The sequence below is a fragment of the Chiloscyllium plagiosum genome, unplaced genomic scaffold (genome assembly GCF_037043375.1).
Source record: "Chiloscyllium plagiosum isolate Xiang-an unplaced genomic scaffold, Cpla_swu_hap1 HiC_scaffold_27, whole genome shotgun sequence".
NCBI lineage: Eukaryota > Metazoa > Chordata > Chondrichthyes > Orectolobiformes > Hemiscylliidae > Chiloscyllium > Chiloscyllium plagiosum.
Genome location: NW_028270165.1, coordinates 53,572,363 through 53,599,272, shown reverse-complemented (window position 1 = coordinate 53,599,272; position 26,910 = coordinate 53,572,363). Strand labels below are relative to the sequence as shown.

Sequence of the window (26,910 nt, the reverse complement as noted above, 5' to 3'; positions counted from 1 at the left end):
CAGATGATGGTTAGGAACTTGGGACTGAGATATCATGGCAGTTACAGAAACATGGCTCAAGGATGGACAGCACTGGCAGCTTAATGTTCAAGAACACACATGGTATTGGAAGGATAGAAAGAGGGGCAGGAGAGGAGGGAGAGTGGCTTTTTTGATAAGGGATATATTACTGTGCTTAGGGAGGATATTCCTGGGAATACATGCAGGAATCTTATTTGGGTGGAACTGAGAAATAAGAAAAGGGATGATCACCTTATTGGGATTTTATTACAGACTCCCTCATAGTCAGAGGGAAATTGAGAAAAAACTTAAGGAGATTTCAGTTATCTTTAATAATAATAGGGTGGTTATGGTCAGGGATTTTAACTTTCCAAACATAGACTGGGACTGCCATAGTGTTTAAAGGCAGTACAAAGGCAGTTGGAGTATACTTAAGAGTAAACTCAGGAGGGCAAAAAGGGAACATGAGATAGCTTCGACAAGTAGAGTTAAGGAGGAATTTAAATGTGTACAAGAAAATTTTCTGATTCAGTAAGTGGATGTTCTGACTAGTGAAGGTGCAAACCGTGACCTACTCTTGGGAAATAAGGCAGGGCAGGTGACTGAGCTGTCAGTGGACGAGCACTTTGGGGCCAATGACCATAATTCTATGAGCTATAAAAGAGTGAAGATAAAGTATAGACCAGATCTAAATTGTAGGATGGCTAACTTGGTATTAGGCAAGATGTTTCAAAAGCTAACTGGGAGCAGATGTTCGCAGGTAAAGGGATGGCTAGAAAATGGGAAGCCTTCAAAAATAAGAAACTGAGAGTCCAGAGACAGTATATTCCTGTTAGGGTGAAAGGGGAAAATCTAGGTAAAAACAAGGACTGCAGATGCTGGAAACCAGATTCTAGATTAGATGAAGGGCTTTTGCCCAAAACATCGATTTTCCTGCTCCTCGGATGCTGCCTGAACTGCTGTGTTTTTCCAGCACCACTCTCATCTAGAACCCAGGGTGAAAGGGGAGGTTGGTAGGTGTACTGAATGCTGAATGACTAGAGGAATTGAGCTTTTGGTTCAGAAAAAGAAGGAAGCATATGACAAGTATAGACAGGAGAGATCGAGTGAATCCTGACAGTACAAAGGCAGTTGGAGTATACTTAAGAATAAACTCAGGAGGGCAAAAAGGGAACATGAGATAGCTTCGACAAGTAGAGTTAAGGAGAATCCAAAGGATTTTTATAAATATATTAAGGAGAAAAGGGTAACTAGGGAGAGAACAGGGCCCCTCAAAGATCAGCAAGACGGCCTATGTGTGGAGCTGCAGGAGTTGGGGGAGATAATAAACAAGTATTTTACATCAGTGTTAACTGTAGGGAAGGACATGGAAGAAATAGAATGTGTGGAAACAGATGATGATATCTTGAAAAATGTAAAAATGTCCATACTACAAAGGAGGTGGTGCTGGATGTCTTGAAATGCATGCAAGTGGATAAATCCCCAGAACCTGAACAGTTGTACCCTAGAACTCTGTGGGAAGCGAGAGAAGTGATTGCTGGGTCCCTTGCTGAGGTATTTGTACCATCGATAGTCACAAGTGAGGTGATGAAAGACTGGAGGTTGTCTAACGTGGTACCAATAGTTAAGAAAGATTGCAAGGAAAAGCCAGGGAACTATCAACCAGTGAGCCTGACATTGCCGGAGGGCAAGTGGTTGGAGGTAATCCTGAGGGACAGGATTTACATGTCTTTGGAAAGGCAAGGATTGATTAGGGATAGTCAGCATGGCTTTGTGCGTGAGAAATCATGCCTCACGAACTTGATCGAATTTTTTGAAGAAGCAACAAGGGATTGACGAGAGCAGAGCAGTCGACATAATCTCCATGGACTTCAGAAAGGCATTCAGCAAGGTTCCTCATAAGAGGCTGGTTAGCAAGGTTAGATCTAGAGAAATACAGGGGGAATTAGCCATTTGGATACAGATCTGGCTTGAAGGTAGTAGACGGAGAGTGGTGGTGAAGGGTTGATTTTCAGCCTGGAGGCCTGTGACCAGTGTTGTGCCACATGGATTGGTGCTGGTCCCACTACTTTTCATCATTCATATGAATGATTTGGATGTGAGCATAAGAGGTATAGTTAGTAAGTTTGCAGATGACACCAAAATTGGAGATGTAGTGGACAGCAAATAAGGTTACCTCAGATGACAATGGGATCTTGATCCGATGGGCCAATGGGCTAAGGAATGGCAGATGGAGTTTAATTTAGATAAATGTGAGGTACTACATTTGGAAAAGCAAATCAGGAAAGGTCCGAGGGAGTGTTGCTGATCAAAGAAACCTTGGAGTGCAGATTCATAGCTTCTTGACAGTAGAGTCGCAGGTAGATAGAACAGTGAGGAAGGCATTTGGTATGCCTTCCTTTATCGGTCAGAACATTGGGTAGGAAAGTTGAGAGGTCACGTTGCAGCTGTATAGGACACTGGTTAGGCCTTTTCGGAATATTGTGTGCAATTCTGGTCTCCTTCCTAACAGGAGGATGCTGTGAAACTTGAAAGGGTTCAGAAAAGATTTACAAGAATGTTGCCAGGTTTGGAGGATTTTAGCTATCTGGAGAGGCAGAATAGACTCGGGCTGTTTTCCTAGAGCGTCAGAAGCTTTTGTGGGTGTGGGTGGGGGTGGGGGTGACCTTCGACACGTTTATTCTATCCATAATCCTCATGATTTTATAAACAGACAAGGTCTTTTCCCTGGGTTGTGGAGTCCAGAACTAGAGGGCATAGGTTTAGAGTGAGAGGGGAAAGATTTTAAAAGGGACCTCAGGAACAAGTGTTTCATGCAGAGGGTGGTGCATGTATGGAACGAGTGTCAGAGGAAGTGATGGAGGATGGTACAATTACGGCATTTAAAAGGCATCTGGATGGGTATATGAATAGGAAAGGTTTAGAGCGATAGTGGCCAAGTCCTGGCAAATGGGACGAGATTCGGTTGGGATAACTGGTCGGCATGAATGAGTTGGACTAAAAGGTCTGTTTCTGTGCTGTACACCTCTACGGCTTTAATTCAGGACTCTGAAATTGTTCATGAAAACCACTTCAGTAATCTGCCCAGTTTTAAGACGACAATATACAGGAGCAGAATGAGGCCATTTGACCCATTGAGTCTGCTCCACCAGTCGATCATGGCCGATATGTTTCTCAACCCCATTCTGTTGCCTTCTCCTCGTAACCCTTGATCCCCTTACTTATCAAAGACCTATCTATCCCTGTCTTAAATGCCCTCAATGACTTGGCCTCCACAGCGCTCTGCAGCAATGAGATCCACAGATTCACCATCCTCTGGCTGCAGAATTTCCTCCTCAGCTCAGTTCTGAAGGCATTCCTTCACCCTGAGCCTGTATCCTCTGGTCCTCGTTTCTCCTACTGGTGGAAACATCTTCCCCACATCCACTGTATCCAGTCAGAGTCACGCAGCACGGAAACAGATCCTTCGGTCCAACCAGTCCATGTTGACTATAATCCCAAACTAAACTAGTCCCACCTACATGTGCTTGGCCCAATATCCCTCTGAACATTTCTTATTCATGTACTTATCCAAATGTCATTTAAATGTTGGGACTATAAGCGCATCCATCACTTTCTCTGGAAATTCATTCCACACGTGAAGCACTCTGTGTAAAAATGTTGCCCCTTATTTTGTTTTTAAATCTTTCTGTTCTCACCTTAAAAATATGTCCGCTCGTCTTGAAATCCCTCATTCCAGGGAAATGACTCCTGGCATTCATCTTCTCTGTATCCAGCAAGATTTTATAAATCTCAAAGAAGACCTGAAATGTTAGCTTGCTCTCTATGTGGACACTGCCTGACCAGCTGTGATCTACAGCATTTGTTGTTTTCAGGAATGATTCCAGCATCTGTCGCAATGCGCTCCTAAATGTTAGCTACCTCTTTCCAGATCCTTCGAGAATCAACCTTACTCAACAATCCACTGTGCAGTACAGTCAATAAAGTTCCACATTGCATCTCTTTCAGCACGTGGCTCAGTGGTTACACTGCTGCCTCACAGCACCAGGGACAAGGATTTGACTCCAGCTTCAGGTAACTGTCTGTCTGTGTGGAGTTTGAATATTGTCTCCCCCCCCCCCCCCCCGTAGCTGTGTGGGTTTCATCGAGATGCTCCGGTTTCCTCCCACAGTCCAAAGATGTACAGGTTAGGATGAATTGGCCATGCTAAATTGCCCCATAGAGTTCAGGGATGTGTGGATTAGGTATATTAGTCAGAGGTAAATGGAGAGTTGTTGGGCCAAATGGCCTCATTCCGCACTGTAGGGATTCGATGTGGCAACCCACCAGCTGTTTGCATTTCCTGTAGGGGAAGTGGGGACGGGCCGAAAGTTCAGTGTGTGTGAAGTGAAAATTAAACGTAGTGCTTTGCTTGAGCTCAAGCTGAGTGACTTGGTGGCAGGACTGGAAAAGGAAGGTACGGTGTCTGTGGTTAGTGATGCTGCCTCACGGCACCAGAGAGCCAGATACAATTCCAGCCTCGGGGCCGTTGTCTGTGTGGATATTGCACATTCTCCGTCTGGTGTTTGCTGCGGATTTCTTCCAGTGCACCTGTTTCTTCCCACTATCCAAAGATGTGCAGGTTTGGGTGAATTAGCCATGTTAAATTGTCCATAATGTCCAGGATGTGTAGGTTAGATGCATTAATCAGGTGTAAATGTAGAGCAATCAGAGTAGGGTAATGGTGCTTTCAATTTCATGGAATTACAAAAGAAAAGAATGTTCCGCATAAAGGAGAATTGCTTGTTCTGAATTTCTACCCTGACTGACAGTGATAACTTTCATAATCTGTTTTTTCCAGTGCATTTGAAGATTTGAAGACTGAAGTTTCAAATTCAGTAGTTGAAGGGCTTATGCCCGAAACAGCAACTCTCCTGCTCCCTGGATGCTGCCTGACCTACTGTGTATTTCCAGCACCACACATTTTGACTGACTCTCCAGCATCTGCAGTCGTCATTTTCATGTCAATGACAGACAGTCGATCAATCCATTGGGACTGTAACGATTTTTGACTATGATTCTGCGAGAAGGAGCAAAATTCTTTGGTTTCTGTTTCAGTACGCTTTCAGCATCAGTGGAGCTGGATGAGAGACGCTACTGTGGCAGCGCATTGAATGTGCAGCCTGTCACAATTATACAGCCTGGAAAGAGGAATTCACGGCAGGGAGGGTTTGTACATGCGTTTGTGTGCAGCTGAAGCTTTGGCCATGGAGAAACCAGAGGAATCTCGCCCCATGGAGAAACCGTGGAAGTGTGGTGACTGCGGGAAAGGCTTCAGTGTCCCATCTGCCCTGGAAATTCATCAGCGCAGTCACACCAGGGAGAGGCCGTTCTCCTGCCCAGAGTGTGGGAAGGGATTTATCCGCTCTTGCCACCTGCTGGACCACCGCCGAGTCCACACTGGGGAGAGACCATTCACCTGCCCCGAGTGCGGGAACAGCTTCACCCACTCCTCCCACTTGCTGGCGCACCAGCTTGTCCACACCGGGGAGAGGCCATTCCCCTGCTCTGATTGTGGGAAGGCCTTCAGCAAATCCTCTGACCTGCTGAAGCACCAGCGGGTCCACACAGGGGAGAGGCCATTCAGTTGCCCCGAGTGCGGGAAGGCCTTTAGCGATTCCTCTGCCCTGCTGAGGCACCAGTGGGTCCACACAGGCAAGAAGCCGTTCCCCTGCCCTGAATGTGGGAAGGGCTTCAGCAGTTCCTCCTCCCTGCTGACACACCAGCGGGTCCACACTGGGGAGAGGCCATTTGCCTGCCCTGAGTGTGGGAAGAATTTTCCCCAGCCCTCCCAACTGCTGACCCACCGGCGGGTCCATACCGGGGAGAAGCCATTCTCCTGCTCAGTGTGCGGGAAGGGCTTTGCGGTCTCCTCTAACTTCGTGGCCCACCAGCAGTTCCACACGGGGGAAAGGCCCTTCAGCTGTCGCGAGTGCGGGAAGGCTTTCAGCAATTCCTCCCACCTGCTGAGGCATCAGCGGGTCCACACAGGGGAGAAGCCGTTCTCCTGCCCAGAGTGCGAGAAACGCTTTAACCGCTCCTCCCACCTTCTGACCCACCAGCGGGTCCACATGGGAGAGTGGCCGTTCTACTGTCCTGAGTGCAGGAAGGGCTTCAGCAATTCTTCTGCTCTGCTGACCCACCAGCGGGTCCATAGAGGAGAGAGGCCATTCAGCTGCCCTGAGTGTGGCAAGAGGTTCACATTTTCCAGGAACTTGCGAAGACACCAGCAGGGGCACCAGTGCTCCCAACAATCGGATACTGCAAGTGACGCTACCTTGGATTAAACCTTGTGCCCCACTCTGACAATGGGTGCAGTGGGAAAGTTGGTGGGCTTTTAAAAAAATGTCTGGACTGCACACTGCCTCACACCCCCAAGTGCAACTCTAAAGTGGCTCGGGGCGACATGGTGGCTCAGTGGTTAGCACAGCTGCCTCATAGAGCCATGGATTCGGGTTTGAATCTAGTGTTTGATTCTCCCGTGTCTGCATGGGTTTCCTCCGGGTGTTCCGCTTTTGCTCCCACAATACAAAGATGTACAAGTTAGGGTGAGTTAGCCTAGCTAAATTGTCCATAGTGTTCAGGGATGTGTAAGTGTGGTGCAGTAGTCAGGGGTAAATGTAGACTGGTCAAAAGTGTGGTGCTGGAAAAGCATAGCAGGTCAGGCAGCATCTGAGGCGCAGGAGGATCGACGTTTTGGGCATAAGTCCTTCATCAGGATTCTCCTGGTCTTCGGATGCTGCCTGATCTGCTGTGCTTTTCCAGCACCACATTCTTGACTCTGATCTCCAGCATCTGCAGTCCTCACTTTCTCCAAGTAAATGTAAAGTAACAGGGTTAAGAGAATAGGTCTGGGTGGGTAACTATACGGAGGGTTGATGTTGCCTTTTTGGTCCCAAAGGTCTGTTTACATTCTGTAGGGATTCTGTGATTCCATAAACTTTGCTTCCAGTGGGCGACATTACTCGGAGTCTGGGACTGCACGTTGCTAAGAATCCGCAGAAACCTTAGACCACAAGAGCACTGGAGCAGACATGAGGCCATTCAGCCCATTGAGTCTGCTCCACCATTTGTTAGAAACAAAAAATAATTGCGGTTGCTGGAATCCAAAGTTGGCAAGCAGGAGGCTGGGAGAACGCAGCAAGCCAGGTAGCATTAGGAGGTGAAGTTAGCATTTCGGGTATTAACCCTCGTTCAGGACTGAAGAAGGGTTCTTCCGAAAACATTGACTTCTGTATCAGAAACAATTTACCAGGATGTTGCCGGGGGTTGGAGGGTTTGAGCTGCAGGGAGAGGCTATTTGGCTGGGTGAGAGATTTAAAAGGGACGTAAGGGGCAATGTTTTCACGCAGAGGGTAGTGCATGTATGGAATGAGTTTCCAGAGAAAGTGGAGGCTGGTACAATTATACCACTGAGAGGGCATCTGGTTTCGGACATGAACAGGAACGGTTCAGAAAGATAATGGGCCAAATACTGACAAATGGAATCAAATTAATTTAGGATGTCTTGTCAGCGTTGATGAGTTGGACTGAAGGGTCTGTTTCCGTGCTGTACATCTATGTCTACCGGTCCTGATGTAAGTTTTAAAATTGAGTCCAAGTAACTTTGAATAGTTCAGTCTTGTTGAACTCACCTCTTGAAAGGTTTCAAGTGAATCCCTCCAAGTGATACTGTTTAAAAATGCCGAATTGGACAAAATATCCCATTAAGTTCGACACAAACCCACAGCTGAAGATATCAGAAATCACACAACACCAGCTTAGAGACCAACAGGTTTATTTGAAATTACAAGCTTTCGAAGCATTGCTCCTTCTTCAATGCTGCTGCTTCATCACTTCACCGACAAAGGAGCAGTGCTCTGAAATCTTGAGTTCAAATAAACCTGTTGGACTCTAACCTGGTGCCATTTGACTTCTGACCTTGTCCAGCCCAATCCAACACCAGCACTTCCACATCAGAGTTGACTAATGAGATTGGATTTTATTCAGTGTGATTAAGTGAGATGCTCATCTGAAAACTCAAAACTGTTGGAGAGACAAAGAGACACGAGTCAGTGCTACAGCACGGAGACAGGCCCATCGGCCCAAACTGGTCCATGCTGACCAAAATTTCCATCAACAGTAACCCCATTTCCCTGCACTTGGCCACTATCCTTCTCAGCCTTTCCTCTCCATGTGTTTGACCAAATGTCTTTTAAATGTTGTTAATGTACCGACCTCAACCACTTCCACTGGCAGCTCATTCCATACACAAGCCACACTCTAAAATTTTTGCCCCACATATTTTTTCAATCACTCCCCTCTGACCAGGTTTGTATGCACTGTTTGGAAATGTAGGAGTAAAACTTCACAATAAAAGATTAATACAGCCTTTATTCATGACTCATGATTAAACACACTTTCTCCATTTACAGCTGTAATTGAGAGGCTTCTCTGAATTAGTTGACATGTTTGTAACAAGTTGTGAAACATGAAAGGGTTCTGAAAAGATTTACAAAGATACTGCCAGGGTTGGAGGGTTTGAGCTGTTGCAAGAGGCTGAAATAGCCCCAGTCTATTTTCCCTGGAGGGTCAGAGGCTGGGGGGTGACCTTACAGACTGTTTCGCTGTAGAAGTGTTTCAGAAAAAAAAAATCTCAAACCTTTTTCCGATTGTTGCCTTTGCCAACATCTGGCCATGAGTGAAGTCCCTTAGCCCAGTCGAATCGGACCCTCTGCCTTTTACAACCTCTCTTGGGAAAAAAATCAAGATGACATCTTCTTAAAGGAGTAACATCATCACAACAGAGAGCACACAAACAGAAACATTTCTATCACAAGGTTGTACAGTTAACAGGCCAAGATAATGACTTTTCAATTTAGCCAATCAATTTAAATCCGGTCCTTTGGCTACCAATATCTATTAAATTTAAATGTGATGGTTTTGACAACAGAGGACCGATCCTATTGTAAAAACTCAATATGGCATCAAGGGTATAAAAGAAGGGACAGAAGTTGGACAGAACCCCAGAGCTAACTCCCCATTGCTAGAGCTAAGAGTCCTCAGCACTAGAGAGAGACATCAGCTCTGACAGTCAGCTGTGAATGAGACAGCATCATTTACAAAAAAACCAGAAGAGCAGGAATTGCAGGAGGCATTCCTGACAAAAGATTCAATAGAAGGATGCTTAGAATATTCTGGAAGATGTAATCTGAGAGACTAAATTCTATTTCTTGTTGTTTTAGTGGGTCTTGTATTTATTGGAACAGCATATGACAAAAATCCTGTTTCATGCCAGAATCGTTAGTAGTTCGAAGGGATTTATTAGGTTTGTTAATAGTTTAGTTCAGTTGTTCACCATTCAAGTTGGATATGTAAATTGTTTTTTGTTGATTTTTAAAGTGTCAGGGATTTATTTTTGTTTAAGACTAGAGCAGATGACACTACTTTTCACACTAATTTTCCGATTATAGGGCAATGCACTCCTCTATTGGTGTTTCGGTTTGAGATCTCAGAGAGGGGAGGGGATTCAGCATTCGTTTTATAACAGTATTGACGTGCCGTCCTGCTGAATGCAAAGGAGTCATTATTAATCCTAGCCTCTCACTCTGATTGTGGGTGAATCGCTTTAATTTGAATACTGACTCAGAAACTGCACAGACAACCAACTGTTGAATCATAATTTACACTTTATTGTAAGTAGGAACCAAAATATAAAACCCCTCAAGTAAGCAAGTTCACCCTCACCACCCAAATCTTGGCTATCACCCAAATGTTGGCGGAATTTAACATTGTTTCTACCAATAGTGCCCATCTCCGGAAGTTTACAGGGGTTTGATGCAGGGTTGTTCTTCCAAGCACTGCAGCTGAAACGTTCTGGAGTTGAATTCTGGTGGAGTTCCGTCACTTTCAGATTTGTGGTGTAGCGTTTCTTTAGATTCTAACACCATCTCCCCACACTTCTGGAGACTTCAGGTCTGTAGCTTACCTTCTTATCCTTGAGGGTTTTCCACCTGTTTGAAACAGCCTGTCCTGCAATTAACCCCTTTACGCCAAGGTAAAAACAATGACTGCAGATGCTGGAAACCAGAGTCGAGATTAGAGTGGTGCTGGTAAAGCACAGCAGTTCAGACAGCATTCAAGGAGCAGGAAAAATTGACGTTTCGGGCAAAAGCCCTTCATCAGGAATACAGGATTCCTGATGAAGGGCTTTTGCCCGAAATGTTGATTTTCCTGCTCCTTGTATGCCCTTTACACCAAGGCTTTCCTTCTACAAGCAGAATTAATTGTCCTTTTGTCACAGTTATTAAACACCATTATCTCATCTGTCCAAAGAAACAGCTCATTGTTTTGCCTCCTCCTTCCCAGCGATAGTTAATGTATGTTATTTGTTAACTCCCTTGTAGCAGTTTCTCATTGGCCCTTTCGTTTCTTGGTCCAGAAAGCGTTATTGCTGACTCATGAAGTTATCAAAGTTCTGGAGTTTACAGGACCACACCACATTCCTGTCTGCCCCTTCCAGGAATAACGACTGTTCCTGAGATACTCGCAATTCCTGACATTCCTTGGTATCCCCAAATACAATCCACATGTCAGGAAATCACTAGTGCTGCCCTGACACCAGACAGTCACTGTTGGAACAGAAGGATTATGGGAAGAAAATACAGAAATCCGAAGTGCAAAGAGACTTGGGAGTTCAAGTCCAGGATTTTCTCAAAGTAAACTTGCAGGTTGAGTCAGTAGTTAGGAAGGCAAATGCAATAATCGCATTTATTTTGACAGGACTTGAATACAAAAGCAGGGATGTACTTCTGAGTCTCTATAAGGCTCTAGTCAGGCCACATTTGCAGCATTGTGAGCAGTTTTGGGCCTCCTATTCGCAAGGATGTGCCCCAGGAGAATGTTCAGAGGAGGTTCACGAGAATGGTCCCAGGAATGAAACGTTTAACATATGAGGAACTTTTGAGGACTCTGGGACTATATGAAGTTTAGAAGGATGAGGGGGGTTACAATTGAAACCTACAGGATATTGAACGGCCTGGACAGAGTGGATGTTGGGAAGATGTTTCCATTGTTAGGACAAAGTAGGACCCGAGAGTACAGCCTTAAGAAGAAAAGGAAGACCCTTTAGTTGGGAGATAAGGAAAACCTTCTTCAGCCAGAGAGTGGTGTATCTATGGAATTCACAGCCACAGAAGGCTGTGGAGGCCAGGTCATTGAGCAGATTTAAGATGGAGACAGAAATGTTCTTGAGTATCAAGGGGATCAAGGGTTCCGGGACGAATGGGCTTGAGAAAGTTAACAGCCACGATTGAATGGTGGAGTCGACTCAATGGGATGAATGGCCTAATTTCAGCTCCTATTGTCTTATGATATGCTGATGTGTGGAGGGGTGATGAGTGGGCAAAGAGATGAAGGGGGAGTAGAATTAAGGGGAAGCTGGATACAGCCACAAGGGAGAAAGAAATACAAGAACTGTACAATAAATGACAGAACTCTTAGGAGCACTGGCATGCAGAGGGATCTGGAAGTGGAAACAGAGGTGGGTATGGTGGTCAAGAAGGCACATAGGACGCTTGCCTTTCCTGGGTGTGAGAGTTGGCAAGTTACATTACAGCTATTTATTTCAACCACATTCGGAATATTGTATGCAGTTCTGGTCACCACGCTATCAGAAGGACGTGGATGCTCTGGGAGAGGGTGCTATAGTCAAGGGCTAATGTTGCGTAATAGGAGTAGGTGAATAAGTCTGTGTCAGTTACTCTTCAGAGGGTCAGTGTGCACATGTTGCGCCGAATGGTCTTTTCCACACTCGGGATTCTATGTTACTCAGAGGTTTTTTTATTCCCCAGGGTGAAAAGAACAACAAAAGGGCACAGGTTCAAGGCAAGAGGAGGGCAGTCTACGGGAGAAGTGGAGGGGAAGGTTTTTCACACAGAGGGGTGATGGGTGGTGGAAGGAGGCACCTTAGCAACGTTTAAGGTGTATCTTGATAGAGACATGAACGCGAGATGAACAGAAGGATAGAAACCGCACATGAGCAATAAATAGCAGGTCCAAGTGAGGATTAAGAATTGGCACAGGATTGACGGGGGTGCCTAAACCAAATAAGAATGGCTTGTGACTGTGTTGTACTGATACAGGTTTTCCCCACTATGCAAAAGTGGAGCGTTCCTATGAAACCTTTCATAAGGCAAAATAGCGTAAAGCGAAGAAGCAATGAACATTAATTCATTTATATCGTATATACTCAAGTAATAGTCAAATTTTTGACTACTTTTTAAGGTTAAATTTAGGGGGTCGACTGTTACTTGGATACTACTTGAGGGGCTGAAATTCATGCCTGTCAAGATTCATACCGTATCATAAGCAGAAGCTCAACTGATGAACAAAGCAAAAAAAATTATGGTAATTCTGAAAACTGAGTGGAACATACAGACAACGGACTGGAAGACAGGAACAGAGCCGAACAACCGACAGACTGCAGAGCTGGAGTGGAACTTGACGGCCATCACACTGACTCACAAACATGGGTCTGTTGTCTATGAAGAACTAGGGTCGACTTTTACATGATCAGACTACTTTTCAAAACAGTTGCAAGAAAAAGAAATCAAACACGTCCAATTCGCCATGCATGGAGAACAGGAAATAAAGTAAAGAATTTAAAAAAAAAAGAGATTTCCAGCATTCATACACAACTATACATGTGCACATGTCCATTTAAATACTGGGTAGGTTGATTCTTTGGAAGATGACAATCGCAAAGAAATGAAGCTCTTCAACAAAATGCTGGATTTGGTAGAAAGATTAATTAGTACCCTCACTCCCCTCCCTCCACAGCCAAATCATCACTGGGCAAGACAAAACCCCAGGATCTAAATAACATACCTACATACACACACACACACAATCCTACCCATTTTACGTGCAATTACCTCAAATCACATTTATAAAACATAACCATAGGGGTTTACACAGGCTCTCGTACACAATATTGCCTGTGACCTTCTACAGCGCTGTAAAGTGCTGTAAATCCCATGATGACAGTATTTCATAACCAATGTGTTAAATAACATTGTATATTTTATTAAAAAAAGATATCTATATATTATACACAATTTAAAATCGGAACAGTTCAGTCAGATGGTACAGCCTGCCCTCCTACATGGATTATAGAAGGTGTATGGAGGATTAGATGGTGATTCTAATAGAAATTATGTTTGTTTTAGGAATGGGAGTGATTGTGGCTCCAGGCTAATGGCGATCCGCCTTATCCCCCGGGTTCCCCCTCAGCCCAGCCCGGTACCTGGTAGAGTGAAGCCGCGGGTAGCTCCAGGCTCACGGTCCAGCACAGCACCGAGTGCAGCCTCTCCTCCAGCTTGTGTTCCGCCGGACTTTACCCCCCGCCGCCGCTCCTCCACCTCCCGCCGCCGAAGAAGCCGCGGGCGCCGGCTCTCTCTCCTCCACCGCCGACATTTTTAATTTGTTTTCTCGTTCACCCGGTAACCGTCACCTCCCCCTTCCCGGGCCCCGGGAATTATACACAAATAAACAATAAACCCCACCGGGGACTGTCTCCTTTTCTTCACAACTTTTGTTTGAAAAGTTCCGGCTTTAATTTGAAATGTATTTTAAAGGTATTTTCTGAGGTAAACGATGCCTGTCTGCCCCCCTCCCTCCGTCAGAAACCGCCCGCTGAGTCGATGAGAAAACCGCAGCCTCGCGCCGCCATCTTTGTTTTTCTTCTTTCCATCTCCTCCTTCAGTGACGCGCGTCATCCACGCTCCGCCCAATCAGAGCGCACCTTACTCCACCTGACCAATGGCGGTCGGCGCCGGTTGTTATTGACAGAGTTTCTGTCCAATTGCCAATTTGGGATAAAAAGACGGGAGTCACGATTTCTTTTCCCTGTGGTTGCACTTCTCATTCTCCTTGCTTTTCTCCTCCCCAGGGGAGGGGAATCCCAAACGAGAGGGCACAGGTTTAGGGTGAGAGGGGAAAAATTTAAAAGGGTCCCATGGATTAGAAAAAAAAGTGTGAAAGTTAGTTCACCTCAAGAAAAGCCCCCTCTTACGACCTAAACAAATTAGATTGTTCACAGCCTATCACTCACTAAACAAGAAGGATGTTGTGAAACTTAAAAGAGTTCAGAAATTATTTATAAGAATGTTGCTCGGGTTGGAGGGTTTGAGCTACAGGGAGAGGCTGAATTGGCTGGGGCCGTTTTCACTGGAGCACCGGAAGCTGACGGGTGATCTTATGGAGGATTATAAGATCACGACAGGCATGGATAGGTCAAAAAGATAAGGTTTTTTTCCTGGGGTGGAGGAGTCCAGTACAAGTGGGCATTAGTTTTTGGGTGAGAGGGGAAAGATTTAAAAGGCCCCAAGGGGCAACTTTTTCACATATAGGTTGGTGTGTGAACTGAATGAGCTGCCAGAGAAAATGGTGAAGACTGGTACAAATACAACATTTAAAAGAAATCTGGATAAGTATATGAATAGGAAGTTTTAGAGGGATATGGACAAAGTGCTGTCAAACAGGACTAGATTAATTTGGCTATCTGGTCAGCACATACTGAAGGATTGTTTTTGTGCTGTACAACTCAATGGTTCTATTTCTACAGAGCCAGAACCAATTTCACAAGACTAGGAATAGACCATTCGCCCCTTACACACTGTCCTCAACTGTGGCCTAACTGAGCATATTTCAATTCGTAGTGCTATGTAATGAGCCAGACTTTATAAAAATATCTTTATAAAAATATATCTTCGTGGGCGGCACGGTGGTACAGTGTTTAGCACTGCTGCCTCGCAGCGTCAGAGACCCGGGTTCAATTCCCGCCTCAGGCGACTGACTGTGTGGAGTTTGCACCTTCTCCCCGTGTCTGCGTGGGTTTCCTCCGGGTGCTCCGGTTTCCTCCCACAGTCACAAAGATGTGCAGGTCAGGTGAATTGGCCATGCTAAATTGCCCGTAGTGTTAGGTAAGGGGTAAATGTAGGGGTATGGGTGGGTTACGCTTCGGCGGGTCGGTGTGGACTTGTTGGGCCGAAGGGCCTGTTTCCACACTGTAAGTAATCTAATCTTAAAGCAAAGGAACACTTAGGAGTTATAATATGGTAGAGTTCAGTGTGCAGTTTGAAAGAGAGAAGGCAAAATTGGATGTTACACTTAAATAAAGGTAATTACAAGGGCAATGAGAGAGGAACGGACAAAAATTTGTTGGAAGTAGAGCCTAGTGGGGAAGACAGTAGAGTAACAATGGCAGGAATTTCTGGGTGTAATTGAGGACACAGTACAGAGGTTCATCCTCCCCAAAAAAGAAAGATTATCGGGGGGAGGGCAGTGAAGAAGATAGCTATGGCTGACAAAGGAAGTCAGGAAATGTATCAATGAAAAAAAGAGAACCTACAAAGTGGCCAAGACCACTGGGAAATCAGATGCCTGGGAAGACTACAAAAACAAACAGAAGATAACAGAGAGAAATAAGGAATGAGAGGATCAAATATGAAGGTAAGCGGACCAGTAATGTTAGAAATGATAGTAAAAGTTTTTTTGCAATACATAAGAAACAAACCAGAGGCAAAAGTAGAAATTGGGCTGTTCCAAATTGATGCAGGAAGATAGTGATGGGCAATAAGGAAATAGCTGAAGAACTTAATAAATACTTTGTATCAGTTTTCACAGTGGAAGACATGAGTAATATCCTAACAATTAAGGAGAGTTAAGGGGCAGAGTTGAGTATGGTAGCCATTACAAAAGAGAAAGTGCTAGAAAAGCTAAAAGGTCTAAAGATTGAGAAATCTCCTGGTTCTGATAGCTACATCCTGGCGTTCTGCGGGAGGTGGCTGAAGAATTCGCAGAGGCGTTGGTTGTAATCTTTCAAAAGTCACTGGAGTCAGGGAAAGTCCCAGGCAATTGAAAAATCACTGTCGTAAGTCCTTTGTTCAAGAAAGGATCAAGACAAAAGATGGAAAATTATACACCGATTAGCCTAACCTCAGTTGTAGATAAAATTCTAGAATCCATCGTAAAGGATGAAATTTCTAAATTCTTGGAATTGCATGGTTGGATTAAAATAAGTCAGCATGGATTTAGTCAGTGGAGGTCGTGCCTGACAAACCTGTTAGAATTCTTTGAAGAACATAGAACATAGAAGAATACAGCGCAGTACAGGCCCTTCGGCCCTCAATGTTGCGCCGATCCAAGCCCACCTAACCTACACTAGCCCACTATCCTCCATATGCCTATCCAATTCCCGCTTAAATGCCCATAATGAGGGAGTCCACCACTGCTACTGGCAGGGCATTCCATGAACTCACGACTCGCTGAGTAAAGAACCTACCCCTAACATCTGTCCTATACCTACCCCCCCTTAATTTAAAGCTATGCCCCCTTGTAATAGCTGACTCCATACGTGGAAAAGGATTCTCACTGTCGACCCTATCCAAACCCCTAATCATCTTGTACACCTCTATCAAGTCACCCCTAAACCTTCTTTTCTCCAATGAAAACAACCCCAAGTGCCTCAGCCTTTCCTCATATGATCTTTCTACCATACCAGGCAACATCCTGGTAAACCTCCTCTGCACCCGTTCCAGTGCCTCCACATCCTTCCTATAGTATGGCGACCAAAACTGCACACAATACTCCAGATGCAGCCGCACCAGAGTCTTATACAACTGCAACATGACCTCAGGACTCCGGAACTCAATTCCTCTACCAATAAAAGCCAGTACGCCATATGCCTTCTTCACCGCACTATTTACCTGGGTGGCAACTTTCAAAGATTTGTGTATATGGACACCAAGATCCCTCTGCTCATCCACACTACCAAGTATCCGACCGTTAGCCCAGTACCCCATCTTTTTATTACTCTTACCAAAGTGAATCACCTCACACTTAGCTACATTGAACTCCATTTGCCACCTTTCTGCCCAGTTCTGCAGCTTATCTATATCCCGCTGTAACCTGCCACATCCTTCCTCACTGTCTACAACTCCTCCGACTTTCGTATCATCCGCAAACTTGCTCACCCAACCTTCTAACCCCTCCTCCAGGTCATTTATAAAAATGACAAACAGCAATGGTCCCAAAACAGATCCTTGCGGAACACCGCTAGTGACGGCACTCCAAGATGAACCTTTGCCATCAACTACTACCCTCTGTCTTCTTCCAGCCAGCCAACTCCTAATCCAAACCTCCAACTCACCCTCAATGCCATACCTCCGTATTTTTTGCAGTAGTCTACCATGGGGAACCTTATCAAACGCCTTACTAAAATCCATATACACCACAGCTACTGCTTTCCCCTCGTCCACCTCCTTAGTCACCTTCTCAAAGAATTCAATAAGGTTTGTGAGGCACGACCTGCCCTTCAGAAAACCATGCTGACTATCCTTGATCACATTATTCCTATCCAGATGTTCATAAATCCTATCCCTTACAATTCTCTCTAAGATTTTGCCCACAACAGAAGTGAGACTCACCGGCCTATAGTTACTAGGGTTATCCCTACTCCCCTTCTTGAACAAGGGAACCACATTTGCTAGCCTCCAATCTTCTGGCACTACTCCTGTAGACACTGAGGACATAAAAATCAAGGCCAATGGCTCTGCAATCTCCTCCCTTGCTTCCCAGAGAATCCTATGTTAAATGCCATCAGGCCCAGGGGACTTATCTATTTTCACCCTTTCCAGAATTTCCAACACCTCTTTCCTACATACCTCAAAGCCATCCATTCTACTTAATTGTGACTCAGTACTCACATTGACAACAATGTCCTGTTCCTGATTGAATACTGACGAAAAGTATTCATTCAGTGTCTCCCCAATCTCTTCAGCCTCCACACGCAACTTCCCACTACTATCCTTGACTGGACCTATTCCTACCCTAGTCATTCTTTTATTCCTGACATACCTATAGAAAGCCTTAGGGTTTTCCCTAATCCTACCAACTAAGGACCTTTCATGTCCCCTCCTTGCTGCTCTTAGCTCTCTCTTCAGGTCCTTCCTGGCTACCTTATAACTCTCAATCGCCCCAATTGAACCTTCACGCCTCATCTTTACATAGGCCGCCCTCTTCCATTTAACAAGGGATTCCAATTCCTTATTAAACCACGGCTCCCTCACACGACCCTTTCCTCCCTGCCTGACGGGTACATACTTATCAAGGACACTCAATAGTTGCTCCTTGAACAAGCTCCACATATCAATTACACCCTTGCCTTGAAGCTTACTTTTCCAAGCCACACATCCTAAGTCATGCCTCACAGCATCATAATTTCCCTGCCCCCAGCTATAACTCTTGCCCTGTAGTGCACACTTATCCCTCTCCATCACTAGAGTAAAAGTCACCGAATTGTGGTCACTGTCCCCAAAGTGCTCACCTACCTCTAATTCTAACACCTGGCCTGGTTCATTACCCAGAACCAAATACAGTATGGCCTCACCTCTTGTTGGCCTATCTACATATTGTGTCAGGAAACCCTCCTGCACACATTGGACAAACACTGACCCATCTAACGAACTTGAGCTATAGCTTTCCCAATCAATATCAGGAAAGTTAAAGTCCCCCATAACAACCACCCTATTACTTTCACTCTTCTCTTGAATCATCCTCGCAATCCTTTGTTCTACGTTTCTAGGACTATTAGGAGGCCTGTAAAAAACTCCTAACAGGGTGAGCTCACCTTTCCAATTCCTAACCTCAGCCCAAACTACCTCAGATGGCGAGTCTTCATCCATCGTCCTTTCCACTGCTGTAATACTATCTTTGACAAGCAATGCCACACCTCCCCCTCTTTTACCCCCACCTCTGACCCTACTAAAACATTTAAACCCTGGAACCTGCAACAGCCAATCCTTTCCCTGTTCTACCCATGTCTCCGTAATAGCCACAACATCAAAGTCCCAGGTACCAACCCACGCTGCAAGTTCACCTACCTTATTTCGTATACTTCTTGCATTGAAGTATACACACTTCAATCCACTTTCCTGTTTACAGGCACCCTCCTTTGAAATTGATGCCATGTTCCTAACCTCCCTACACTCCAGGTCCTGCACCCTAAAGCTACAGTCTGGGTTCCCATGCCCCTGCAGAGTTAGTTTAAACCCCCCCCCCCAAGAGCACTAGCAAACCTCCCACCAAGGATACTGGTGCCCCTCAGGTTCAGGTGCAGACCATCCTGTTTATAGAGGACCCACCTTCCCCTGAAAGAACCCCAGTTATCCAAATACCGGAATCCCTCCCTCCTGCACCATCCCTGTAGCCACGCATTTAACTGTTCTCTCTCCCTATTCCTCGACTCTCTATCACGTGGCACGGGTAACAAACCAAAGACAACAACTCTATTCGTTCTAACTCTGAGCTTCCAACCTAGCTCCTGCGCGCTTTTAAAGGGAAAAAAACCTACCCGGCTGCCCCTCCGGTCTTCGTCACTTCCCCCTGCTGCTCCCGCTCTTTCTGTAAAGAGAGAAAAAAACACCGCTGCCCGCTACCGGTAAGTAATTTTAAAACAAACTGTCTTACCTTAGCTGCTGCTCGCACTCAAAGAGTTAACAAGTAGGTTAGACTTGGAAAACCCAGTGGATGTCACCTACCTAGATTTCCAAAAGGCCTTTGATAAGGTGCCTCATGGGAAGCTGCTGAGTAAGGTGAGGGCCCATGGTGTTAGAGGTGAGCTACTGGCATGGATTGAGCATTGGCTGCCTGACAGAAGGCAGAGAGTTGGGATAAAAGGTTCTTTTTCAGAATGGCAGCCGGTGACAAGTGGTGTCCCGCAGGGCTCAGTGTTGGGGCTGCAGCTGTTCACTTTATATATTAATGATCTGGATAAAGGGACTGGAGGCATTCCCACGAAGTTCGCTGATGATACAAAGTTAGGCAGACAGGCATGTAGTTCTGAGGAGGTTGGGAGGCTGCAGAAAGATTTGGACAGTTTAGGAGAGTGGTCCAGGAAATGGCTGATGAAATTCAATGTATGCAAATGTGAGGTCTTGCACTTTGAAAAAAAGAAACAGGCATGGACTATTTTCTAAACAGTGAGAAAATTCATAAAGCCAAAGTACAAAGGGATCTGGGACTGTTAGTCTAAAGGTTAACTTGCAGATTGAGTCAGTGGTTAAGAAAGCAATGTAATGTTGTCATTTATCTCAAGAGGGTTGGAATGTAAAAGCAGCGATGTGCTACTGAGACTTTATAAAGCTCTGGTTCGGCCCCATTTCGAATACTGTGTCCAATTTTGGGCTCCACACCTGAGGAAGGACACAGTGGCACTGGAGCATGTCCAGCAGAGATTCACACGATGATCCCTGATATCGTAGGCCTAACAGACAATGAACAGCTGAGGATCCTGGAATTATATTCATTAGAGTTTAGAAGGTCGAGGGGAGATCTATTAGAAACTTACAAGATAGTGCATGGCTTAGAAAGAGTGGATGCTGGTAAGTTTTTTCCATTAGGTGGGGAGACTTGCACCTATGGACACAGCCTGATAATTAGAGGGGGTCAATTTAGAATGCAAGTGATGAACATTTCTTCAGACTGAGTGGTGGGCCTGTGGAATTCATTGCCATGGAGTGCAGTGGAGACCAGGACATTAAATGTCTTCAAGGCAGAGATTGATAAATTCTTGGTATCGCAAGGAATCTTGGTATCTCTATGGGGAGAGTATGGTAAGTGGAGTTGAAATGGCCGTCAGGTATGATTAAATGGCGGAGTGGACTTAAGGCCTTACTTCCACTCCTGTGTCTTATGGTCTTAAGGAAGAGCTCTTTGCTATTCACCTTCCCGCCACTCCTAATGATTTTATAGATCTTAGTAAGGTCACCCCTCAACCCCCTACACTCCAATGAACCCCAACCTTTCCTTATACCTCAAACCCTCCAGTCCTGGCAAAATCCTGGTAAATCTTTACGGAACCGTCTCTAATAGTATTCTTCCAATTACAGAGCCACCAGAACTGTACTCAGTACCCAGAAAGTGGCCATACCAACATCCTGTACAACCTCAACATGATATCCGAACTCCTACACTCAATGATGTGAGCAGTGAAGGCAATAGTGCTAAATGCCTTCTTTACCATCCATGAGGTGAGGGAAGGAAGAAGAGTGTGTTGGAGCCAAGGTGGAGGAGGAACAGAAGATGCAAATCTGGGTTGGAGCTACAATGAGGAGTATTGCATGTGCTGTACTTGTACTGGTTGCATTTATTTGTGGGACTCAGGAGCATTTTAAAAATAAAAACAGAAACAATTTCAACCACTGCCCCATCCCAATCTATCTACCGTCACTCCTCATTCGGGTAATTCAGACACAATAGTGTCCAGGGATGTGCAGGTTAGGTGCATTAGTCAGGGGTAAATGTAGAGCAATAGGGAAATGAGTGTGGGTGGATTCCCCTTGGGAGAGTTGATGTGGAGTCTTTGGGCTGAATGGCCTATTCCACACTGTGGGTATTCTTTGCTAGGTTGGTAATTTTGCAAACTGTGCAGGGAAGTGCAGGCCAGCCGTCCGTAGCAGGCGCGGTGGGGGTTTCTGCTGCCTGCCTCGCCATGCCCACTGTCTTGGCCCAAACCCTTTGTCTCGCTTCATCTCCCAAACCTTCGGCCTGCCTCTGCCTGCCGATCCATTGATGACATCACAACGCAGACCCTCCCTCTAGCTAACTCTTCATCCTGCGAGAAGAGACGGGGGAAAATCTGTTCACTTGTAGCAACTGGATTGAATCCAGCGGGGGATGGGGGGGCGGAGGGAAATTTGTTCAGTTGCAGCAACAGGACTGAATCCGGGGATGGGGGGGGGGGGGGGGGGGGGTGGGGGAGAGAAGAGATCTGTTCACTTGTCGCAACTGGATTGAATTCAGGAAGCGACCAAACTCTGGTACGTCTCTTAATTACCTGGGTGAGGAGAGACGGAAGAATAGTGTCTGAGGGGTGACCTTGTAGACTTACATAAGATTAATTTATAAGACTAATCCGCAATCTAGTTTTGATCAATACGCCGTATCAGTTGCATGACACTGAGATAATTTGCTATAAAATCTGTGTCTGATGATTCTGCTCCGCAGCTACCTGATGAAGGAGCAGCGCTTCAAAAGCTAGTGCTTCCAAATAAACCTGTTGGACTTTAACCTGGTGTTGTGTGATTTTTAACTTTATCCACCCCAGTCCAACACCAGCTCCTCCACATCATTTCTAGTGAACCCAGCCCAGACTTCCTGGTGCTGCCAGAAAACGTTACAATGGCATGATGCAATGCCTGCGCTCTTGAAAAATTTAACATTTCTAACGATACCAGCTACTCATTCACTGCTCCTTCTGATACACGACATTGGAAACTTAGTGCAGGAGGCTGAAAGAAATGAGCAGCTTTAAAACAAAAACCTCTTGGAGCTCAAAGCTTTCAATGAGAACCTGAACCCAGCTGTAAGTTCAGGTGACCTCTATTGTGACCCAACTTTGTTAAAGCTTCAGATCCCCTCCAGGAAAATCGCGTACAAAAAATAGTTATTTTAAAAAAAAACAGCTCAAGGTCAAAGCGCACACACTCCACTACGTACTCACCCCACCTTTCTTTAATATTGCTCACCACTGAGTTGTCCCTTTGTAATTGGATCCTTAGTACAGCCTCAACCTATAGGAAGTATTTCCTCACACAGCAATTTCAACCCATATCCTGTATCCAAGTAAGTTTCTCCCTGCTCATTTGCCAGGTTGGGGCAGTGTAGAGTCAACCACATTACTTTGGGTTGGAGTCACGTGTAGGCCAGATGAGTAAAGGATGCAGCTGGGACAACTGAGTGAATCCATTCCCACAATGGCAGCATCCTTCCCCAAAAATGATGTAAGTGAATCAGATAGGAGTTTCTCTAGGCCCATCCCCCTGAAAATTGTTTCATCGTTAGATTCGGAACTCCAGATTTCTAACCGAATGCTAATTCCGCCATCTGCAGCAGCAGGATTTGAACCTGGGAATCCCCGGAACTTGGTTAATGACACTCAGCCGTCGCTCCTTCAATCACCCTGCGACAGCATGTGAACTCGCTGGTGCCTCCACAGGTGGGAGGAACGGGTGAAGCCCTTCCTGCACTCAGGGCAACTGAAGGGCGTCTCCCTGGTATGGACCTGCTGGTGCCTCTGCACGTTGCCCACCTGAATGAATTCCTTCCCGCACTCAGGGCAGCAGAAGGGCCTCTCCTCTTCGTGGACCCACTTTTACTTCAGCACGTCAGAGGAATTGCTGAAGGCCTTCCCGCACTTGGGGCAGGTGAATGGCCTCTCCCCCGAGTGGACCCGCCTGTGCCTCAGGAGGGAGGAAGAATTACTGAAGGCTTCCCGACATACAGGACAGCTGAAGGGCCTCTCCCTTGTGTGGACCCGCCAGCGGGTCAGCAAGTGGGAGGTATTGCTGAAGACCTTCCCACACTCGTGGCAGCTGAAAGGCCTCTCCCCCAGGGTGGACCTGCTGGTGTCTCAGCAGGTCGGAGTAATGGCTGAAGGCTTTCCTGCACTCACTGCAGGGGAACGGCCTCTCCCCTGTGTGACTGCGCCGATGCGTCTCCAGGGCAAGATGGGAAACGGAAACCTTTCCCACAGTCACCACACTTCCATCGTTTCTCCAATGGGCAGGATTCCTCAGGTTTCTCCATAGCCAAAGCTCCTACCGCACACAAACATGTGTGGAGCCTCTCCCCACCGTGAATTCCTCTATCTAGGCCGTTTGACTGTTTCAGACTCCATACAATGTGTTGCAACAGTAGGGTCTCATCCAGTCCTAGTGATGCTGAAAACATACTCCACAGGAACCAAGAAGCTTTGCACCTCACAAAATCACAGTCAAAAATCATTGCAGTCCTGATGGATTGAATGAATGTCAGACTTTGATGTCAAAGTGAGGACTGCAGACACTGGAGAGTCAAAACGTGTGGCTCTGGAAAAGCACAGCAGGTTAGGCAACATCCGAGCAGCAGGGCAGTCAACGCTTCAGGCATAAGCCCTTCACTGCTGATTTTGAATATTGCATCTTCAGCTCTTCAGATGCTCTGTAAAGAGAGATTACAAAAGTCATCACTGTCAGTCCAGGGTAGAAATTCAGATTTGTTATTCTACAAAAATCTCTCTCTCTCTCTCTCTCTCTTTCTCTCTCTCTCTTCCCCCCTGCTGTTCTCACTCCACTCTAACTAATTCTCCTGAGGGTACTGATCCAGGATCTTACAGAAAAGCAAAAACATCAAGACGGACATCTCTCTGAATTTTGGATAACTCCACCTGAAAGTTAATATCTTCCACAACATTGGGATACTGCTGAGAGTGAGCAGGTCTGATTGTGGGAAGCAAAAAATGAGTTTGTCAAAATTCCTTCCCTTCAGAGAACCCCCATGAGTTCTCGCTGGCCCTCCGAAGGGTAACCCACTCACACCCATTCTCCTCCCTGCAGTTGCTCTATATTTACCTCTGACTCAAGCACCTAACCTGCACATCTCTGGGCACTATAGATAATTAGCATAGCCAATCCACCCTAACTTGGACAAAGTTAAAAATCACACAACACCAGGTTAGAGTCCAATAGGATTTTTTGGAAGGACTAGCATTTGGAGCGCTGCTCCTTCATCAGGTGGTTGTAGAGAATAAGATCATAAGACAGAATTTATGGAAAATCATTACAGTGACCTGCCACTGAAATGATATATTGAACAAACCTGAATTGTTAAGTCTTTCAACTTAAAGAATGGGTTGCAGGTATCATTACTATGTAAATCCAATAACTTCTTGTGTGTCACCTTCTCAAGAGCACTTAAGGTTTTATAGCAAAAGGTGACATCTCAGCTCAGACAATGTATTTAAGGTGTGAGGTCAGAATCGGCCTGTATCTCAATCTTGAGTCAGACTGATTCTATTTTAAAAGTGGAATTTACGAAATAGTACATGGAGCAACTGCCTGCAGACTGTACATTTTTATTGCGCAAAATAGAATGGATCTGCAAATACTATTCTGCAAGTACAAATTCTCCCCCATGGACTTATACATGTGAATGTGCATGATAGAGAAAAAAGGTCTATTTCTGTGCTGTATATTTCTATGTCTGTTTGATAACAGATGCCTTATTTCTGTTGGTGTCAATATTGTAAATCACAGCTGGGTACTAATAGTTAGATGTAAGGGAGACAGAATTCCTTAAGTCGGGCACCAGAAGAATCCTGAGAGAGCCCTATTTCTGGTTTACTTCCTCATGAACAAAGCATTAAGCATGATCACCTATTAATTTGTAATATTGTTTCATTTTTCTTGTTTTATTCCCTGCTATGACTACACTCTGTGTCTGGATGGTTGACAGGCTGGGAGATTGTGGGTTGGGTCTTGTTTTACTGTTCCAAAAGGTGTAAAAGGGGGGTCAAAGCTTGAGCAGAAATCTAGCAAAGCTGAGAACGGATAGACATCCAGATGCCTTTAAATGTTGTAATTGTACCAGTCTCCACACTTCCTCTGCCAGTTCGTTCCATACATGCAACACCCTCTGAGTGAAAAGGTTGCCCCTCAGGTCCCTTTTAAATCATTGTCCTCTTACCTCAAACATATGCCTTCTAGTTTTGGGCTTCTCTACCCTGGGGAAAACACCTTGGATATTCACCTTATTCATGCCCCTGACAAACATCTGTAAGATCACCCCTCAGCCTCCGATGCTCCAGGGAAAATATCCCTGGCCTATTCAGTCTCTCCCAGTAGTTCAAACTCTCCAAATCTAGCAAAAGCCTTGTAAATCTTTTCTGACACCATTCAAAGTTTCACAACATCTTTCCTGTAGCAGGGAGACCAGAAGAGAATGCAGTATTCCAAAAGTGGCCTACCCAATGTCCTGTACAGCTGCAATATGCATTGGGTGGCAGGTGGGACTGGACAGGGGATGCTGTGGAATGTGGGGGTCAATGGACGGAGACCGCTGGGTGTTGTTGGGGAAACAGACAGGGGGCACTGAGGTGACGGGAAATTGACAGGTGGTGCGAGAGGTCACGTGGATGAATGGACGGGGCACTGTGGGTGGCGGGGCAGAAAGGACAGGGAATGCTGTTTGTGGCAGAGCAGAATAGATAGGAGGCGCTGTAGGTGGCGTGGGGGGCAATGGACCGGGAGAGCTTTGGGTGCCGTGGGCGATTGACGGGGGGAACTAGACAGAAGGTGCTTTGGGTGGCATAGGGAATGGATGGGGGCGCACTAGGTGGCAAGGGGAATGGACGGGGCTGCAGTGGATGCCAGAGGGAATGGCCGGCAGCGGTGTGTGTGGCGTTGGGGAATGGACAGGGGATGCTGTGTGTGGCGGGGGGAAAGAGACAGGGGGCACTGCGGGTGACAGTCTTCAATGGACAGGTGGTGCTGTCACAGAGTGGCAGGGATGTGGATTAAGGGACTTAAAGGGCAAGCTTTTCATGCAGACGGTTGTGTAGGTGTAGAACAAGCTGCCGGGGAAGTTGTGGAATAGGGTACAATTACAACATTTAAAAGGTGCCTGGATGAATAAATTGGGTTGAGAAGGATCTGGGTCAAATACTGGAAATTCGGATTGGGTCAGATCTTGGACAATTGGTCAGCGTGGATGTGTTGAACTCAAGGGTCTGTTTCCATGCAGTGTCACTCTATAAATTGATTATTGTTATGATCAAAACCAGACCTTTTTTTTTTTAACTGAAAATCGTCCTGCTGGATTTTTTTTTAGTGCACCAAGTTTCAGGAGATTTGTGGTGGGTAAAAGTGGTGCAAGTCCCCAATCCTGGAAATTCTGGAAAATATAAAGGGGTTATTAAAAATACTTTAACTTTGGGAATACTAGGTCTTGTGGAAATAGTCTATTTGTCAAATATTTTCATCTGTCCATCTTCTACAAGGCACAAGTCAGCAA

General features: G+C 45.7%; 1 protein-coding gene across 1 annotated transcript in view; it reads left to right on the top strand.

Annotated features, from left to right (window-relative positions):
- Window positions 1-5,342: 5,342 nt before the first annotated feature.
- The window catches only part of LOC148144098 (uncharacterized), a gene marked incomplete at its 5' end in the record, with an annotated part of 59,652 nt that continues 38,084 nt past the window's right edge, over window positions 5,343-26,910 (top strand). The window contains one exon of the mRNA XM_087975301.1: window positions 5,343-6,104. Coding sequence (XP_087831427.1) covers window positions 5,343-6,104 — 762 coding nt within the window. The remainder of the gene's footprint in view (window positions 6,105-26,910) is intronic.